At 41.5% G+C, this 21,485-nt stretch overlaps 1 protein-coding gene across 1 annotated transcript; it reads left to right on the plus strand.

Moving 5' to 3' along the window:
• Positions 1-14,271: 14,271 nt before the first annotated feature.
• Positions 14,272-14,994, plus strand: LOC136548682 (uncharacterized). The gene has a single exon (XM_066540121.1). The coding sequence runs from the start codon at positions 14,272-14,274 to the stop codon at positions 14,992-14,994; it is 723 nt and encodes a 240-aa protein (XP_066396218.1).
• The last annotated feature ends 6,491 nt before the right edge of the window (positions 14,995-21,485 follow it).

Below are 21,485 nucleotides of genomic sequence, written 5' to 3' on the forward strand. Positions count from 1 at the left end.
TTATATTACCATGCAATGCAAGGGACAACACAAGCTTATTTTTTAGTGAAGTTACTAAAGTCAAGCACATTGAGTTCATTCATCAACCGATAAAATGTAGCCTCATCTAGCAGTTTAGTGAAGATATCCGCTAATTGATCCTCAGTCCTTACACCTTCTAGTGATATATCATTTTTAGCAACATGATCTCTAAGAAAATGATGTTGGATATCTATGTGCTTGGTGCGAGAGTGTTGAACCAGATTATTAGCAAGCTTTACCACACTCTCATTGTCACACAAGAGATGTACCTTTTCTAAAACTACACCATAGTCTAGAAGAGTTTGCTTCATGTAAAGAATTTATGCACAACAAGCATCCGTGGCAATGTACTCCGCCTTAGCAGTGGACAATGCCACACTATTTTGCTTCTTGGAGGTCCAAGACACTAGTGATCTACCAAGCAAATGACACCCTCTGGATGTGCTTTTTCTATTGATTTTGCAACTGGCATAATCTGAATCAGAATAGCCAACTAGTTGGAATCTAGCTCCTTTGGGATACCAAAGATCAATGCTTGGTGTGTGCTTAAGGTACCTAAGAATTCTTTTAATGGCAACCAAGTGAACCTCCTTAGGATTATCTTGAAATCTAGCACACATACACACACTAAACATGATGTCAAGCCTAGATGCGGTCAAATATAATAGGCTACAAATCATAGAACAATAAAGAGTTCGATCAATCGATTTACCTCCCTCATCTAGGTCGAGATGTCCATTAGATGGCATTGGTATCTTGATTGGCTTACATTCATCCATTTTGAACCTCTTGAGAAGATCCTTGGTGTATTTTTCTTGAGAGATAAAAATCCCCTCTCTCATTTGCTTGACTTGAAAACCAAGAAAGAATGTAAGCTCTCCAGTCATAGACATCTCGAACTCCTTTGATATCAATTCACCAAACTCTTTGCAATAGTCTTCATTTGATGATCCAAATATGATATCATCAACATATACTTGACAAATGAAGATCTCTCCATCAAGCTTTTTGGTGAATAGTGTGGTATCAACCTTCCCAATGGTGAAGCCCTTCTCAATGAGGAAATCCTGAAGGCACTCATGCCAAGCTCTTGGGGCTTACTTAAGCCCATATAGCACCTTGGACAACCTATAGACATGATTAGGATATCTAGAGTCTTCAAACCTAGGAGGTTGATCAACATAGACTAGTTTATTTATGAAACCATTTAAAAATACACTTTTAACATCCATTTGATATAATTTCATTTTATGATGGGATGCATATGCAAGAAGGATACGAATGGCTTCAAGTCTTGCAACCAGTGCAAAGGTCTCTCCAAAATCCAACCCTTCAACTTGGGAGAACCCCTTCGCAACTAGCCTTGCCTTGTTCCTAACAATGATGCCTTGATCATCTTGTTTGTTGCGGAACACCCACTTTGTTCCAATGACTCTTGCATCTTGTGGTCGCTCTTTAATCATCCAAACTTCATTTCGGGTAAAGTTGTTCAACTCTTCATGCATAACATTTATCCAATCTGGATCTTGAAGAGCTTCTTCTACATTTGTAGGCTCAATACAAGAAACAAACGAGTGATGTTCAATACATGAAGCAAGTTTTTGAGAGCGAGTCATTACACCCTTTGAAGGGACTCTCTATGATGAGATCTTGTGGATGTGCTTATAGTAGGGGTGAATTTCTTCTATCAACCACTTGAGGGGGAGGTTGGGGAGCACCAACATCTTGAGCTTGTGGCACCATTTGATCATGGGAGACATGAGTATCTTCATTTTCTACTCTCCCATCTTTATCATCATCTTGTGGCACATTTGATGAAGGTGGATCAATCACTTGTACATCATCTTCATCATCTTTGAGCTTGATGTCTCCAACTAGAATGTTCTTCATGGCCTCCCTTAATGGTTCATCACCTACATCATCAAGATTCTCATGTGCATCTTGGGAGCCGTTAGATTCATCAAATTCCACATCATATGTTTCTTCAACCAAGCCGGTGGCATGATTAAATACTCAATATGCTTTGGACTTTGATGAGTAACCAACAAGAAAACCAATATCACAACGTCTTTGGAACTTCCCTAGGTGTTGCTGCTTCTTATAGATGTAGTATTTGCAACCAAACACTCGGAAGAATGATACATCCAGCTTCTTCCCATTGAGCAACTCATAAGTGATCTTGCCAAGAAACTTTGAAGAAATAGGCGATTGGATGCATAACATGCGGTGTTGATAGCTTCCGCCCATAGAGCTTTGGGTGTATTGTACTCATCAAGCATTGTTCTTGCAAGTGTGATAAGTGTCCGGTTCTTTCTCTCTACTACACCATTTTGTTGAGGAGTGTATGTTGTGGAGACCTCATGCTTGATCCCTACTTCATCACAATATGCTTCAATGTTTGTGTTGCCAAATTCTTTTCCATTGTCACTTCTTATCTTCTTGAGCTTCACTTCAAATTTATTTTGTGCTCTCTTGGCAAACTTCTTAAAACATGCGGCCACTTCAGTCTTGTCATGAAGGAAGAACACCCAAGTATATCTAGAGTAGTCATCAACTATCACAAGACAATAGAGATTTCCTCCCAAACTCTTGTAAGTTGTTGGTCCAAAAAGATCCATATGAAGAAGCTCTAGCACTCTTGTTGTTGACATGTAAGCTTTTGTTGGATGAGTGTTTGCAACTTGCTTGCTGGCTTGACATGCACTACAAAGCTTGTTTTTCTCAAATTTCACATCCTTCAAACCTCTCACCAATTCATTCTTCATTAGCTTCTTAAGTGAGCTCATCCCAATATGTGCAAGTCTTCTATGCCATAGCCACCCAAGTGATGTTTTGGTGAATAAGCACGTCTTCAAGTTTGTATCTTTAGAGGTGAAATCCACTAGATATAGGTTGTTGTATCTAAAACCCTTGAATATAACTTGATCATCATCTTTCTTTGATACAACCACTTTCTTCTCGGTAAACAAACATTGAAAGCCAAGATCACATAATTGGCCAATGGATAGCAAGTTGAAACTCAATGAAGCAACATATAGCACATTTGATATTGAATGATCATTTGACATTGCAACTTTGGCCAATCCTTGAACTTTGCCCTTTGAATTATCACCAAATGTAATCCTTTTTTGACCATCTACTTCTTTATCTAGTGAGGTGAACATATGAGGATCACCGATCATATGTTGAGTGCAACCAATATCAATAACCCAATAACTTCCACTGGTCCTATAGTTCACCTACACATAAAAGATCAAGCTTGTTGTTTAGGGACCCAAACTTGATGGGGGCCCTTGACTTTCTCAACTAGTGACTTTACAACCCAAATTTGCTTAGGCCTATTCTTGTTGGGTGGACCTAAGAACATGACTTTAATTTTTTCACTAGAATCCTTTCTAAGCATGTAGTGAGCATTGAAGGCAAAGGGTCTAGCATGCTTGGGTAAGGGTTATGGTGGTGGAGTTTGACACTCATGGGCAAACTGACCTTCTTGTCTACACTCAAAACATCTCTTTGACTTTGGCTTTGACTTGTATTGTTGTTGATGTTGAGCTTGAGCTTTCTTCTCTTAATTTGCCAAGTACCTAATACCACTTATATCCATCTTAATCATGGTGTTCATGCGTAGCTCACTTTGGAGATATTGGCCTCTTGTGAATTTGCTCAAACCGGTCTTGAGATGTTCTTTTTCCAACTTGAGCTTCTTGTTTTCTTCTCTAAGTTCATCATGATTTTTCTCCATCTTGAGTTTTTTGTTCTCTTGTTTAAGCATCTCATTTTCAAGAGCTATATCATAATCATTGTCAAGATTCTCTATCACAATTGTATTGGTGGTTGATATCTTTTCAAGATCTTTCTTGAGCTTTTCATTCTAATTCTTGAGCTTGACATACTCATCATAGTTGTTGGACTCAACCACTTTCTTTCCTTTGATACTAGAACCTTGCTGAATGCTCTCAACAATCAAGTCATCACATGATGTAGCTATATCAATCTTAACAACATTGTTAGTAGCATCATGTGGCTCATTGAATAATAACTCATGAGAAAGAACAAGATTGTCATGATTAATCTTGAGATTGGTATACTCTTCTTTTAGCAAATTGTAACTAGTGGTAAGCTCATTATGTATCCCCTCAAGTTTATCATGTTTTCTCTAAGCTCCTTTTTAGAGGATTTGAGCTCCTTGAGTTTGGATGACATAATTTTATTTTCTTCTCTAAGCTCAACACTAGCTTTTTTGCCTATGTCATACTTTGCTAAGAGTGAGTCCTTCTCAAGTTCTAGCTTTTCATTTTTAGCTCTTGTCTTTCTAATGATTTTAGTGTATTGGTTTAGCAACTTGACAAGATCATCATAAGAAGGTGATTCAAATTCTTCATCACTATCACTACCACTTTCATCATTGCTAGCATTATCATCACCACTACTATCATCATCATTTTGTACCTTTCGTTCACCCTTGGCCATAAGGCATAGGTGTGTAGAGGATGACGATGGCAGTGTTGGTGAAGATAGTGAAGAATCAATCACAAGGGTGGACACCTTCTCGTTCTCATTCTCACTTTCATCATCGGATGAGCCACTTGATGATTCAATATTCGTGAGCCAATCACCAACAATGTATGCCTTGCCATTCTTCTTCTCCTTGTGAAATTCTCTCTTCTTACCATCCTTCTTCTTGTATGACTTGTTCTTCTTCTCATCACCATTTTCATCACTTGAGTCATCTTTCTTGCCCTTGCACTTCTTGTACTTGTCTTTCTTAGGTTTGGTGCACTGATGAGCTAGATGACCAAGTTCTCCATAATTATAGCAATCTATTTCAGAAATGGGCTTCCTTCTATTACTAGTGAAGAATTTCTTCTTCTTGCCATCAAACTTGACACCATTCTTATTTAGCTTCTTAAGCATCTTGGTAGTTCTTCTCACCATGAGAGCAAGACTTGCATCATCAATCTCATCATCACTTGAGCTATCATGATCAACTCTTGCTTTGCCCCTCTTCTCTTGGCTAGCCTTGAATGCCAAATCTTTCTTCTTGGTGGAAGAAGATCCATCTTGTGGAGTGATGTGCATGTACATCTCATGTGCATTGATCTTCCCTAATATTTGAGTTGGAGTAGCAGTGGAAAGATCACCATGATGAAGCACCATCACAATATGCCCATATTTGTCAATGGGGAGGACACTTAAGATCTTTCTCACAACATCGGAGGGTTGCATTTGTGTGAGTCCAAGCCCATTGACTTCCTCTACAAGAACATTCAAGCGTGAATACATCTCATTGGCACTTTCTCTAGAAAGCATCTCAAATGAATTAAGTTTTTTCATCACAAGGTGGTAGCGTTCCTCACACTCACTCTTGGTTCTCTCATGGAGTGCACAAATGTCCAACCATAGTGCATGGGCATCTTTGTGGTTCCGCACATGGTTAAAAACGTCCTTGCAAAGGCCTCTAAAGAGGGTGTTTCTAGCCTTTGCATTCCACTTCTCGTAGTTAACCTCATCACCTTAAAGGTTGGTGGGATCCTTAGGTTTTGGGAAACCTTGTGAGGCAGCTCTAAGAACTCCAACATCTAAAGCCTCTAGGTATGCCTCCATGCAAATTTTCCAATAAGGAAAATCATCTCCCTCAAAGATAAGAGGGGGTCCATCCCCGTGGGACATCTTGCTCTAGGCGATTAAGCCTAATTTAGGGAGCACGAGGATCTGATACCAATTGAAAGGATCAAGATGCCCAAGAGGGGGTGTGAATTGGGCTAATTCTAATTTTTTGCAATAATTAAGCCCTACACTTAGCCCATTTCACTCCTTGTGTCTAAAATGTGTTTCTATTGTTCTCCTGTACAAAAGTTTTGTATCCTAGGTTCTAATCCTACTCTAGCATGGCAATTCTAGAAATGTAAAGACATGAAATGAATTGCTCAAATGTAAATTCTCAAAGTAACGAGAGGGAAAGGAACACGGCGATGTTTTCCTAAGGTATCGGAGAGTCGTCACTCCCCACTAGTCCTCGTTGGAGCACCCACACAAGGGTGTAGCTCCCCCTTGATCCGCGCAAGGATCAAGTGCTCTCTACGGGCTGATTCTTTGACACTTTGTTGCGGTGAATCTCCCACAACCACTCACAACTTGACTTGGGTCATCCACAAGCTCTGCTGGATGATCACTACGCTCCCAATCACCATCGAGCCATCTAGGTGATGGCGATCACCAAGAGTAACAAGCACAGACTCTCACTTGACCAAGACAAGTCTAATGAGAAAAGTGGATGCACACTTACTACTCCCTATGCACTAATGAGGTCCTTAATCTTAGATTATCAAATCTCAATCACCCCACTAGGCTCTTGCTCTCCCTTGCACTCCAAAGGTGTTTCTTAGCTAAACAAATGGGCAAGAGACCTCAAATGGATGAGTGGGATATGTATTTATACCCCCCTCATTCAAAACATAACGTTTGAAGGCTAAGTCACCACTCTGTGGGCTGACCGGATGCTCTGGTCAGTTGTGCCCATCACTGTGTCAGAGAGAGCCGTTAAGCTCTGACTAGACTCTAACTAGCGTCTGGTCAGCACCCACCAGACATGTCTGGTCAAGAAAAAGCCTCTCTAGAACCTCTCTGGAGTCGACTAGACGCAGGCACCTTAGCGTCCGATGCTCCTCCACTCAGTGTTCGGTTAGTACCAAACAACTGTAGTTGATCAAATGAACTAACCGGACTCACCCTCCAGCGTTCGGTCACAACCAGACCAGTGTCCGGTCAGTCATTTGATCCTCCATTCACTTCCAACTCAAAATCCTATGTGAATAAAGTTAACTCCAATTGATCTTAGAGCTACTGCTAAGCTTCCTAGTGCTAGGTTCGACAAGTGTGCACCACACCTAACCCACTAGACTCACCTAGGTCAAACTACTAGTCCAAACCCCCCTTAATAGTACGACCAAAGGAAAAACAAAGTCCTAAACTACTCTAAGTGTCTCTTCAACTCCAAATGACACTTAGAACTAGCCATCCTTAACCTTGTCATCCATCCTCTAAAAACCAAAATGATTTTCATCGACGGGGGCATGAAAACCATAATTGTCCAATCAATTGCCATTACCATGACCTAACTTAAATTATCTCTACAAAACACACATTAGTCATAGTAATCTCGTGTCATTATTAATCATCGAAACCCAACTAGGGGCCTATATGCTTTCATATGTGAATACTAAAAGAATCATGGAACACCCATTTATACTACGTGAACATCTCAAAACAATATCATAGAACATCATATGTATACTACACGAACATCGTTGTTCTATCTTATGAAGATAGAACATTCTCTTTTATTGAGTAGATACAATGTTCTAGGTTTAGAAAACAATGTTCCGCCTTTATAAGAAAAATGTTCTTGGTTCATAAAAACAATGTTCTATATCTAATAAATAAATTATAAGTTCATACAATTTGTATTTTGATATTTGTGAAATAAAAGAGTACATCATATGGGTACTAATTGAATATCCTAAGATATACCATAAAACATCTCACGAGTACTATGTGAATACTAAAAGAATCCTAGAACACCCATTTATACTACGTGAACATCATAAATATATCATAGAACATCATATGTATACTACACGAACATTACGAAATACATCATAGTACATCACTTCTGTACTACGTGAACATCATAACAAGACACGAGAGAAAATAGGAATAGTAATAAGAAAAACATGAATGAAAAAACATAATTAGAAAAGAAATAAGAAATAAACAAATGTAAAAAATAATAAGAAAATAAAAAAGAGAAAGAAAAAACATAGGAAAATAAAATGAAAAAAGAAAAAGAAATATAATCATGAGATGTATGAACCTGCCTAGTAGAATCGATCATGAGTCACGTGACTTGATGTCTAGATCGTGCTCTCGCTAGTGGGCCGCTCATAGAATAGTTTATTGAAGACACGCTGCTCCAACTTAACTGCAGGCAAAACCCACACGCGGGAACTGGTGCACGCGCGCGATAGCACCATTGAAAGCCCTAGTTTAGTTTTAGATAATTGATGAAACCTAGTGTACTAACCCTTATCATTAAGTGTTGTGATTAGGATAGGGGTGTACACACCAAGTGATGGAGCTAGATGATGGTCATGGTGATGGTGGTGACCAAAATAGATGATCAAGTACTCTAACTTGGAAAAGAAGAAAGAGAAATATAAAACCAAAGGTTAATCAAGGCAAAGGTATCAAATAGATTTTTATTTTGGCACTCAAGACACCATAGAGAGTGTGAGTGTGTTTAGGATCGATAGCCATACTATGAAGAGGGAAAAACATAGTTGATGTGGTTGTCAAGTGCCAATAGGTGATCTAACTCAATTGAATGTGCATGGAATCCTAATGAGCTAACAAACCCTTGGGAATTGACTTAGAATGTTTCTAACTCATGTACACATGTGTTGGAATACTTGGAGTTGTCACACATGCACAAGGGTGAAGTGTTTGGAGTTGAAAAGGAGAAGTTGGTGATGACCGAACTCTAGGCTCAGGAAGGACCGGACTTTATGTGAGTGAGTTTGATCCCAAACCCTAGCCTCAGGCTGCTGTAGACCTAGGACCGGACCCTGTGTTTTTGAGGCACCGGACCTTGTCTCCTGAGTCTGGTTATCCATCACTAGTGGCGTAGGGACACGTGGCAGCGTCAGACTCTAGCATGGGTCCAATCAGCTAGGACCCGACTTGGTCCGAAGGGGCCTAGAGCTCTCTGTGTGATTTTTTCCCTAACCGGACTCTAGTGAATAGTGTCACCGCTGGGTCCGGTCATTCGAGTTGCTGCGGGTCCGATCGAGGAAGTGATATGCGGTGGCGTTGGAAGTTGTATAGACCGGACCCTAGGTGCGTTCGAGGGTATAGGACCGGACTCAGTCCGATCATTTTTAGAGCTTCAGGAGCTCTCTAGGAATGATCGGACCACGCGTTGAGCAGAGTCTGGTCTTGGCTTCATCGGGTCCGATCGGTTGCGCGTGTGCGGGAGTAGAGGCGCCAACGGTCGGATTCAAACGAATGGTGGCGTGGCGCGCTCTAGTTGGCTAGCATAGGGACTGGACTCTAGGCAGGGTCCTGTCGCTGGGTCTGGTCACCCCCGAAGTGCATAACGGTTGGATTTCTTGGGGGGTCTATAAATAGACCATGGCTGGCCTTAGGGTGTCTCTCTTGGCTATTTGACATTTCTTGACATCCCTTTGAGCTAAGAAACACCACTCCCACTCATCTTTCTTGATTAGCGTTCATCCAAGTGAGTTGGGAGAGCATCCAAGTGCATTTGCATCGCGTTGGTGCATCTAGTGCACTTGTGGTTGCATCATTGTGGTTTCTCTTGTTACTCTTGGTGTTTGTCGACACCTATACAGCTTGGAGCAGCGGAGGAGCATTGGCACGAGTTGGTGATTGTTCGTGGCAATCTTCCTGTGATTATGAGGGGTCTTGTACCTTCCTCGGTGGAGAGCCGAAAGGTAACTCTCTAGTGGATTGCTCATGTCATTAAGTTATCTCACTTGTGGGTTAGTTCTTGTGGTGCCCAAGTGGTGGGCTAGGTGTGTGATACCTATTAGCCGCCAAACCACCAAGTGTTGGTCGATATAACAGGTACTAGCGTGTCGACAAGCACATAAACCTTGGAAGAAATATTGATTGTCTCTTGTGCATTGGATTTCTCCCTTGGAACTCATATTGTGATTGCTCATCTCTTGCCATGTGCAGTATACCTCTCTCTACCTCTTGTACTTACATTTCTAGATATATCTTGTGTAGAGGTAGCTGAGTAGCTAGTGTAGCTTAGCTGGTAACCTAGTTGTAATTAGCTAGCTCACTAGTGTAAGAGTAGTGACATAGCATTTGTGTGTGCCTAGAAATTATAAAGAACTAGAATTGTGGTATAGGTGGCTTGCAACCCTTGTAAAGCTAGAGCAAAATTACATTTCGGCATTTATGTTACTAACCCTTTGCTCTAGTATATTTATAGATATTTTTATAGGCCATTCACTCCCCTAGCCATTTAGGACCTTTCAACCGTTCGGCGCGAGCTTCAGGTCCAGCCGTTTGGACCCAAAGATTTCCGCCATACTACTGTCATCAACTGAACTGGAGGGAACTGCATACTGCTGGTTGAACTGGCGGAATATTTGTTACCGCCAAATCAACTGGCGGAATTTCCTTTTGCTACCATCTCACCTTAAAGAATCATAACTATATGAAGTTAGAGATAAATTTACACGACAAAAGTGAGATCCACAATTTTGTAACTCATGACTTTTAAATTAAAGATAGTTAAGACACCTTAAAAATCAATATAATGTTCAGAAGTATATTTGTAGATATAAGCATTATATTGATTTTTTGGGTACCAAGATGGATTCAAAAGAAAATGTTGTGAACTACAAAATTGTACTTCTCTAAGGTATCTACAATATTATATAAATGTTATCCCTATACGAGGTTATATGGAAGCTATGATTTTTCTAAAATATGGTGCACTAGCTACTAGATAAATCGAGGCAAATTATTCATACCCTTACATAGCACATGTTCAAAAAACTATAACTTTTTTTCTATAGTAAGATATGAAGATAAAATTTATATAAATTATAAATATACCACATTTTTGTTCACAACATTTTCGTTTGAAGCCATCTTGATACTAAATAATCAATATGATGTTTATATCTACAAATATAGATCTAAACATTAGATCAATTTTTAGGTATCTTAATGGTATTAAATAAAAAAAGTCATAAACTTTAATGTTTAGATCTTATTTTGCTCTACTAAAGGGTGTACCTAGTGCAGAGAGCTCCCGCTCTGTGCGGGGTCTGGGGAAGGGTGTCAATGGCAAGCCTTACCCTCGCCTGTGCAATGCGAGGAGACCGCGACTCGAACCCGGGACCTTCCGGTCACAGGCGGTAAGACTCTACCGCTTACACTATGCCCGCCCTTCTTATTTTTCTCTACTACTTTCATCTAAATTTTTAATTGTAAGATTTCTCATAAAAGTTATGAATTTTTAAAGATGAGCGGAGAAAAATAAAATTCAGTCAATTGATATGGCGGTAACAAATATTTCGCCGGTTCAACTGGTGGTATATAGTTCCGCCATTTTAGTTGGTGGCAGTAGTATAATTCTGCATTTTTTTATTAGGCAAATTTTTTTTCGAAAAATGAATGTAGAAAAAAATAAAAAAATCCCGTCTCGTCTCTGCCAATGGAAACCAGTTTTCTAGGTTCCTTCATCTTTTGAAACCATTTGATTTTACTCCCCGAGCGCTTTCCCACGGTTTCAAAATTGAACCTTAGCACGGCGGAGGAGCACAAAACCAGGTTCCAAGGATCGAATTGTTCCAAATGATGGAGGAGCACAAAACACCCGTTTTCCATTGGATAATAAGACGATCCGGACTTGGCTATATAACCTTGGGAAGGTCGAATGGACATTCCCCCTAAAAAATAGTGAGCTTGTCAAGTTGGGCCACAGCACAGAAGCTTTCCATGGGCCAAATTTCACTGTTTCTCGCCAAAGGATACCGTGCAAGTTTCTTGTTCGGATGAAAGAGGAAGCGTCAATCTCAAAAAAAGAAAGAGGAAGGATCCCTGGGAGCAAAAAAGAAAAAGAAAAAAAAAGAGCAGGTGTGGCCAACCACACATCACAATCAGCAGCAACAGTTAAGCAGTTAATCCTGAGCCCCGAATAGACTGATTCCGCTGAAATGCAATACCTTGCGTATTAGCGGCCGTGGAGCCTATTCCTGTTATGGGATTGGTTGCTTTTTGTACTGCGGACTGTATGGTTGCAGGCTTTTTGCAGACTTGGGACCCACTCAGCCAACTATGCAAAGTGCCTAGTGTAGCCAGGCCCGGCCCGGGGGGTTCGAGCTGGGCTGCCGCACTGGGCCCTCAAGGCCAGGGGCCCACCCCCAAATAGGTAAGTAGTAGTAGTATTTGTATTTGGCCCATAGGAACAGGCGAACAGCCAGGAGAACCAGGCGTACGAGATAGGACTCCGCTGCCTCCGCGTTGCCTTCCGCGTCCGCGACTCCCGTTTCGTGGCCTTCCGCCGTGCGGCCGCTACTCTGTTCGGCTATTCCTACGCGAGCGCGAGTGCCGAGTGAGCGACTCCCGTGCGAGGCTGCAGCGAGCGATCCCGTGCGTCTTGGCGATCTTCGCGAATCGCGACTCCGGGCGAGTGCGAGCGGCCGGCGGCACTCTGTCTGTTCCTGCTGGTTTTCGTATACGGAGGTAAGAAACTAGCCCTTGGCCCTAAGCGACCAAGCCCCATTAATCACCCCAATCTTTATTCTTTATACTTTTTTAGATTTCGGGTTTAGGAATCCCATATGGTGTAGCAATCATGTTGAATTTAGTATGCCATATTTTTTTAATTATTTACTACTTGTCTGAATATGCAGTGAAGTCATGTTGCCCAAAAAACATTCATCTGGAAGTGAGAAAAGAAAAAAGAAGAGAAGGATAGAGGCCTTGAAAGAATCACAAAAGGGATCTATTCATAATTTTTTTAAGAGCAATACAAGCACTGCAAGAAATTCAGATGAATGGGCAATAGTTGCTGTGGAGGATCAAACTACGCAACAAGAAGATCAAAGCCATATAGAAGATAATGCTGGCATCGACACGGATGATAATAATGTGAGTGACCATGAGCCCATATTTAATTCTCCTACGACGGAATCTACTCGTGTTGATGAAGAACCAGTTTTTACTATTGATATGTATGATCCAGTAAATTGGGACAATCTTGATAACAAAGCAAGGGACATATTAGTGGAGAAGGGGCCTATTAGAGAAGAAAATATTGTGTTTCCAATGGATGCCAGATCAAGACATTTTGCATACACTCATTATTCTAGAAAAATGAGCAATGGCGAGGTACGTGATAGAAAATGGTTGGTCTATTCAAAAAGTGTTGACAAAGTGTTTTGCTTTTGTTGTAAGTTGTTTGGTTCTAGTAACCGCAAGAGTTCATTGGGGCATGATGGCTTTAGAGATTGGAGCCATGTTAGTGAAAGACTAAAAGAGCATGAAGTTAGCATGGATCATATGACCAACATAAACTCTTGGAATGAATTGAGAGTTAGATTAAGCAAACATGAAACAATTGATAAGGAGTTGCAACATCAAATCACAAAGGAGAAAGAACGCATAAGGCTAGTTCTACTAAGAATTGTTGCCATTGTAAAGTTTCTTGGTAAACGTAGTTTAGCTTTTAGAGGATTTAGTGAGCAACTTTACAATGATGTGAATGGTAATTTCTTAGCTTGTTGTGAGATGGTTGCTGAATTTGACTTGGTAATGCAAGACCACCTTAGACGCATTCAAAACAAAGAGCTACAATATCATTATCTTAGTCATCAAATTCAGAATGAGTTGATTTCACTTATGGCTTCTAGAATTACAAGCTCCATCATAAAGATTGTTAAAGAGAACAAATATTTCTCAGTTATTCTTGATTGTACCCCAGATGTGAGTCACCAAGAACAAATGAGCTTGTTGGTTCGATGTGTTCATATGTCTGATGAGAAAATAAAAATTGGGGAGTATTTTCTTGGTTTCTTGAAGGTCGATGACACATCTGGTGAGGGGCTTTTCAATGTATTAGTTGACTTCATCAAATCATTTGGCCTTAATGTTGATGATATTAGAGGTCAAGGTTATGACAATGGCTCTAATATGAAAGGAAAACATAAGGGGGTATAAAGTCGTTTGCGTGAAATAAATCGAAGGGCTTTGTATATGCCATGTGCATGCCACAGCCTTAATCTCACTCTTTGTGATATGGCTAAATCATGCAGTAATGCTATTTCATTCTTTGAAATTGTGTAGAGGATATATGTATTATTTTCAGGTTCTATCAAAAGATGGAATGTTTTGCTTGAACATGTTCCAGATTTGACCGTGAAATCATTAAGCAATACTCATTGGGAGAGTCGCATCAAAAGTGTCCGAGCAATTAGATATCAAGCTCCTCAACTAAGGTCAGCTTTGTTGTGGCTAAGTGAGGATGGAGATACTGAACCAAAGAATAGAAGTGATGCAAAAAATTTATATGACGTGCTTGATAGCTATGAGTTCATACTTGGTATGGTTATTTGGCATGACATTTTATACTCTGTAAATATTGTCAGTAAGAAGTTGCAATCACCATCCATGTGCGTTGATTCTACCTTGCAGCATATAGAAGGTATGGTGAATTACTTTCAGAACTACAGAAATACTGGGTTTGCTGATAGTGTGGTTGGTGCCACAGAAATAGCACTTGAAATGGGAGTAGAGGCATCATTTCCAGTAAAGCGTCGTTTTGTTAAGAAGAAACAATTTGATGAAACTGAATGCAATGAAGCTATCTTGCAAGCTAAGAAGGATTTTGAAACTTTTTATTTTTTGGTTATGGTTGATATGGCAATTAGTTCATTGAAAAGCAGATTTAAAGAGCTACAGTCATTCAATGAAAAATTCGGATTTATAATGAATTCAACATCCTCGAAGGCAATGGATGGTGCTGATCTAAAAGACCATTGCATTAAATTTGCAAAAACTTTCTCTTCAGATGGTTCATCGGATGTTGATGTAAATGATATGATTTCTGAGTTAGCTGTTATGCAGTCTACTCTGCCAGATAAGCCAATGTCTGCTATGGAGATTTTTGAGTTTGTCACAGAAGCGCATTGTTATCCTAATATTTCTATTGCTTATCGGATCCTATTCACTATGCCTGTGACTGTGGCCTCAGCTGAAAGAACATTTTCAAAGATGAAATTATTGAAGAATTATTTAAGGTCTGTAATGTCCCAAGAAAGATTAAATGGTTTGGCAATTTTATGCATTGAGAAGAAATTATTAGATAAAATTGATATTGAAGCCATCATCAATGACTTTGCATCAGCAAATGTTAGAAGAAAATTTTAAAGTAATATAAGATGTATAACTTTTTTGTTGTTTAATAAGAATTTTTTTTATGCATTACACTTATTAAAATTATTATTATATTATTAGATTTATATTAAAGGGGCCAACGCCTGGGTCTATAATTTGACAGAGCAAATATGCCTGAGAAACCTGCCTCGCTTCTCTCAGGCACGCGGACATATCCCTTTCCTTTTCATTCCCATTTTTGTTCTTTTGAAATCCAGCAGCCATTGTCTCCTCCCGTCTCATTCTTACCCTATCCTCTATTCCGCGAATGGCATTCTAGAGTTTCCTATTGTTAAATCCTCACTGTTTTTTTTTTGGGTAAATCCAGCACGGAGAGGAACACGGACATGACCTTTGAATTGAAACAGGGTTCTGGGTTATTTGAGATCCACCTACACCATCCTCTCTCCCATCCCATGCGCCACCGTCTTGCTCTCTCTTCTACGGCAAGATTTGGTTCTCCGACGGCGGATTCGCAGCTTCTTGGTTCCCGGCTGTGGCGTCTCACCTTCTTCCCGGTGTGAAGGCATGTGGAGCACGCATTTTTTTTTCTAGCACCTCCATATTCAGTTTCCTTCTCGTTGTTGTTGGTACCTATTCCGTTGCCAAAGAATGGAGAGCCTGCAGTTCTCCCTCTTCTTCGCGCTTTATGGTTGGCTTGGTCGAAGAAAATTTCTTTCCCCTTCAGCAGCATGTCGAATTCGTCGCCCACTTTAGTCACACTGTTTAAATTTGTTCGTAGGCTTACTGTTCATACTTCTTTTCATTTGGTCTTCTTGAAATCACCCCTTTGATTCTTGGTTGTGTTCTTCTCTCTGTAGGCCAACATCACCGCACTTTGTCTCTGATATGGATGTTGTCATAAAAATTTCGCTTGTATTCGTATTTGTCAGCAGATATTATTACATCATGCCATGGCAAGCAAGCTAAATGCATTAAAACAACTGTATTCCATCCATGACATGCCAAGCATCTTCATGTTAGATTTATTATGCAGAAGCTAAATCTGAAACTCCTAAGTTAGACAACTTTAAAAATACATTTATGTGCATTAAATAGAATTTTGTCTTTCCCTTTTTATTTTATATAGGTTTGGCATTTCGAAACTAAAAAAAAAACCTGAGTGCCAGTTTAAAGTATCAACCACTCAAAAAGTTCTACTTGTACTCTGAATCTGCACTGAGACCAGCTAGTCCTAGGCGTATGTAAATTAATCTCTATGGCTTGAAACTGAATATTATATCTTGCAGTTATAGAACAATCCTTGAGTGATATAACTAAAGTTGTACTGGATTTTCTTTGCTGAACTTACCTAAAAGATCAACATTTTAGAATTTACTATGTTGTTCGTTGAGCAGTCATCTTATTTGTAGTGAAAGATAGCTGCCATACCGTGTATCAATATGGTCCTACTATTTATGTTGGAAAACACCCAAGTTATGTTGTTAGTAAAGTCACTGAGATACTAATGACAGCTATTAACAGTGTGACACTCTAAAAACAACGCTCTAGAACTTAGTTAGAACTTCAGGAAATAAAAATAAACTGCTGCTAGTAATCTACAGTTTATTAGAATTTCAGTTTCATATCAACCTGCTTCATTTTCCTACAAATTAATGCAGGCATTCCCAAAGAATTCATTTTCCTCATGTATCCTTTTCTGATTTCCTTTCTAACAACTATTTTTCTTTAGTTCTTGAAATGAAGTTGCGAATCAGGTTGCTACTTGGTCTATTAGAACTAGGTTACGGGCCTGGTTGTCATAGTTTTGTCTTGTAAGTTTTTTTTACATGCCATAGCACTACCAGTTCACTTGCACTGTGTTTTTCACTATCTTGTTAATGCTAACATCTTATTACTTTGGTCCTCGGAGCTTTAACTTTTAATCACAGTGTAGGTAAGCTACTTGTTCATCTTTGAAAGCACAATTACTTCATATAAGTTTTTAGTTCATGCTCCATTCCAATTAAACATTTATCGTTATGTTAGTTTATATCTAAAGTTTAGTTAGCATGTACACTTGAAATTTTTCTTTTCTGTCTATTGTTTCCATATACATGGACTTTTTGAATTGTGCTTGTGGTATAGCTATTTCTTTATTCTTTTATTATTTTATTTAAAGGAAACAGTATTATTTTTAATTACATGTTCAATATATCTGTCGGGTTCATAAACCCGGGGTACCTCGTGGACTAGCTTCCCAGCAAAGGCTCGGCCCAACAGACGACGTTGCGAACAATGTGCAACTCCTGGGCCGGTCCAAATACCTAAATGACAGGCCAGAAGGGCGATCTAATCTCCGATCGGAAGGCCTCGCTAAGGAGGAACAACGCTCGCTTCCGACTCCGGCCCGCCTCTCCGACCGGAAAGGCCTGGCCAAGGAGGAACAGCGCTCGCTTCCGACTCCGGCCTGTCTCTCCGATCGAAAGGCCTGGCCAAACATTGCTTCCGACTCTGACCCGTGTCTCCGACCGGGGATGCATCGAACCCCTGCTTACAGCTCTTCTCCGACTAGAGCAGTCGGAGCCGACTGGGACCAACCGATCACGGACGCCTACTTGGTGAGGACCAGGAAATGGACGGAGCAAGTAAGGCAGGGCACTCAAGTTGACCGCAATACCGAAGATCGTACTCTGCACATCTGCAGGACAGTAACCGATAGGACATGTCAGAAGGGTGTCCTGCGACCCTACCAGGCATGCCAGAACCCAAGTAGTATTGTGGGCACCGATATTTGCCCTATAGTGTTGTGGGCGTCATCAACTCTCATACCAGACAAACGTGGTAAGACTCCCCCCACATGCCTCTAGGCATCAACAGTGTTGTGGGCGCTGTCATTTACCATACATGGTGAATACGGTAAAACCTCCCACATGCGTCTAACAACAACAGTGTTATGGGCGCCTACCATCTTCTTGTACCTGATGGCGTAAGCAACAAGACTTAGTAGCATACGTACTTTCTCTCTCGCTTGTAAGGCCGTCCCCTTCATCTATAAAAGGGGATGCGCTCTCTCCCAACAGGGGGATCCCTGAGTTCACTCACACACAACAATAGAACCACTAGGTTCAAACCTCGAGCACGCTCAAATACTCAGCGCACATAGGAGCTCCTATCATTCTCGGCCCTTCAGACCAGAGTCCGACCGAACCTCTTGCACCCCCATCTTACTCCATCTTGTTTGTAACACCACAATAAACTTCGAGCACCTGGGCTCAGGAATAAAGTCACCGATCGACTCAAACTGGATGTAGGGCACATTGCTTGAACTAGTATAAACCCTATGTCATTGAGTGCTAGGCCACATCCGATCACAACGTACAACAAAACTACAAATATTTATGTGTTGGTCACTTTCTGCACCGACAGTTGGTGCTGTCCATGGGGAAGACGCTGTACATTCACACTTTTGGTCATCGGATGGCCCATCTTTCCGCCATCTCCGCCATGACGGGCTCAGGCGCTATGACTCGCTTTGGCTCACTAGAGTTTCCCATACTCCCACCTATTGGGATGTGGGTTCCACCCATCTTTGAGCCATCCCAGGCCTTCCTCTTCGGAAGCCTAGTCTTCGTCGCCGACCGGCTCGGCGCGCTCCACCTCCGCGAGGAGGCACCCATCCCGGTGCCCGTCGGAGGGGTGTTGTCCATCAGCTTCGGGACACCCGACGACTTCAACGATGAGGTGTCCGCGCTTCATTCTAAGCAAACGCTCTGCTCAAACCCCGCTGTGAGTAATGTATATGTTGTTATTTACTCGCTATTTACTATCTTCCGACGATTATCCAGAGGGACCGCGTTGTCCGCACCACAACCACCGTACGATCGGTTCCCCTATGGCCTCGCATCCTCCACGGATGCCTACGCTCGGGGGCTTCAAAGGATGCTAGCGCCGCCCCCTCTCACATCTAAATTCGTGGGAATGGCGAGCTATGCTCCCACCACTTTCCACGAGCTCCTAGATGACGAGGTTGAGAGCGACGGCTCTAGCATCGGCGACGTGGCACCTAGCCACCGTCTATCCTGCGAGTGCGTTATGACGGACGCTCTGGGACAGCCGACGGTGGTAGTGGAGTCCTTACAAGCTCACACCCCTCCAGACCCTCATGTAGGGGCCCTCGCGCTCGCACAAGAGTGTAGCACCTGGTTTTAAAGACAACCAGATACACACTATATGTGAGCCTAGGAAGTCCAATCTCACATATAGCCACAAATAGGGGTAATATCAAGAGACAATACTTATTACATAACGTATTAGTAAAAAGAAAATAACCTCCGAGTAAAGACAGCGGAAAGTTGACTCTGATCTTCTAGCGAAGACTCCAAATCTACAGGGACGACTGACTAGTTGACCACAAGCCTAACTCCTTCAAACTAGCAATCTAGTACCCATCCAGGATTTTTATCCAATGTATAGAAAAGTAAAACAAGCGTAAGTACATATCGTACTTAACAATTATATCATAGGCTTCATGAGGCTCAAAAAGGCTGACACTGGTTTACTGCGATTAGCTTTAATAGAGCATCTTTTAAAGTAATTGGGTGGCAAAGAATTTATCATTCCCATAAACACATGATCGGGTAAACATGATAATGTATAGCATAAACAGTTGATCATCAGTACCATTATCTATTAGTGATCATCTCTATTCCATAAGGGTCTAAGGCCGCTCATGACCGTGAGCATGGCTGTTATAACAGTTTTGTACTCTGCAGAGTTTGTACACTTTCATTGTGAGTCGTGATTTACCCTTTTGCCCGAGGTAGCTAATCTCTTGACCCACTTTCAAGGAAGGTCGGCAGGGTTCACTATGAAGCCTTTCAAAGGTTCGTCTAACAAGTTAGGGCCGCTAGGCATATATGGCCTATCTCTAGGAGTGGCACGTGTGGGCATCGCAGCACGGTACACACAACCTAGCAGAAAAGGAAACATACCTTCGTGCGCCTTAAAGGTAACCACTAACAAGCTAGAAAAGGTCCTCATACTGAGCTAAAGCTAGAGTCATATAGCCCTCACAGCTGTACTGTAAGTCTCGGATGATCGCTTACAGATAAGTCCTTAGGGAGAGGAATCTGAAGCATTTAGAAAGTAGCTAAACACTCCAGCCCCCTGTTTCCATGTTGCTAAAAAGTCAAGTTTTAATGTTTATTGCATATATCATTAATTAAGTTACAAGATCATGGTTTTGATTAAGCACTAGCAAAAACTACTCAATGCAATGTCCTAAAGGTTTCAAGGTACAAGATATCAAATATCTAGGGTATCCTTACTGACAACAAGGTTGACACATGCAATATGAATTAAGTGATTAAATGTGAATAGGTAACCAGGATAGTCTCATGCTATACTTGCCTTACACATCGATCCTTCGATAAGCTTTAATCTTCACGTCCTTCTTCTAGATCACCATGTGTATCTCGCCAACTGGACGTAATCGTAGAACACGACACAAACATCCATACACATGCATGCATAGCATACAATTACATCTATATCAGAACAGTACACCAATCATAGAAAAATAAGTAAAAGAGATTGAAACACGATTCTACGTATTACTATAAAGCTACGGTTGAAAAGTTACAGCTACCGAGAGATTTGCTTTATACGTGGAAAAGAAAACTATAGGCTTCGTTTATGTTAACCATATGAATTCATATATAAAAGATATTTATAAATAATATAGATTAAATTAAGTCAATTTTAGATTTGAATTATAAAACAAAAGTACAATGATTACAGATCGGACGACTAATCACGATTAATCGTGATTAGTCGTCCTTATCGTAAAAAGGTGCTCGATAAGGGTCCTCGATTAGTTTGGACCGATTAGAAACCTTATCGTCCGATAAGTTGCGACTAATCACGATTAGTCGTCCGATCAGACACACATGACGACTAGTTGGGCTAGTATATTCAGCTAAAGAATTCGGCCCAGCTAAAGAATTCGGCCCACCTAATAGCTGGCCCATTAGGGTAAGATAAGAGTGAGTGTCTGAGTGACGACTGACGAGTGAAGGAGCTGGCTGCAAGCGCCGCACATGGCACATTTCTCTCTCGCTCTGGCTCTGCTCTCTCTCGCAGCTTCGTCCGTAGCGGCGCAGCTCCGTCCACGGCCTACAGCTCCCTCGCCGGCGCAGCTCTGTCCGCGGCCTGCAGCTCCCTCGCCGGCGCTGCTCTGTCCGCGGCCTGCAGCTCCGTCCGCCGGCGCAGCTCGTCCGCGGCCTGCAGCTCTGTCCACAGCGGCGTAGCTCCGTCCGCCGACGTAGCTCATCCGCCGGCGTAGCTCCGTCTGCAGCGGCGCAGCTCCGTCGGTCAAGCGCCAGGGTGCGGACGATCTACGAGAGCAAGCTCCTGGAGCACGACCCCGAGCGCCACCTCGCCTGTCTCCTCCCCTATCTCGCGCGGACGGTGTTCACGAACAAGGACTGCGGCAAGGGCGAGCGTGAGGCACAGTGGGCGGTAGAGCAGAGGGCACTCCACGG

The sequence above is a fragment of the Miscanthus floridulus genome, chromosome 4 (assembly GCF_019320115.1).
Source record: "Miscanthus floridulus cultivar M001 chromosome 4, ASM1932011v1, whole genome shotgun sequence".
NCBI classification, from domain to species: Eukaryota; Viridiplantae; Streptophyta; class Magnoliopsida; order Poales; family Poaceae; genus Miscanthus; species Miscanthus floridulus.

What these genes read in the sequence shown, in the direction of transcription:
- LOC136548682 (XM_066540121.1), top strand. Translation starts at nt 14,272, where the DNA reads ATGGTGAATTACTTTCAGAACTACAGAAATACTGGGTTTGCTGATAGT.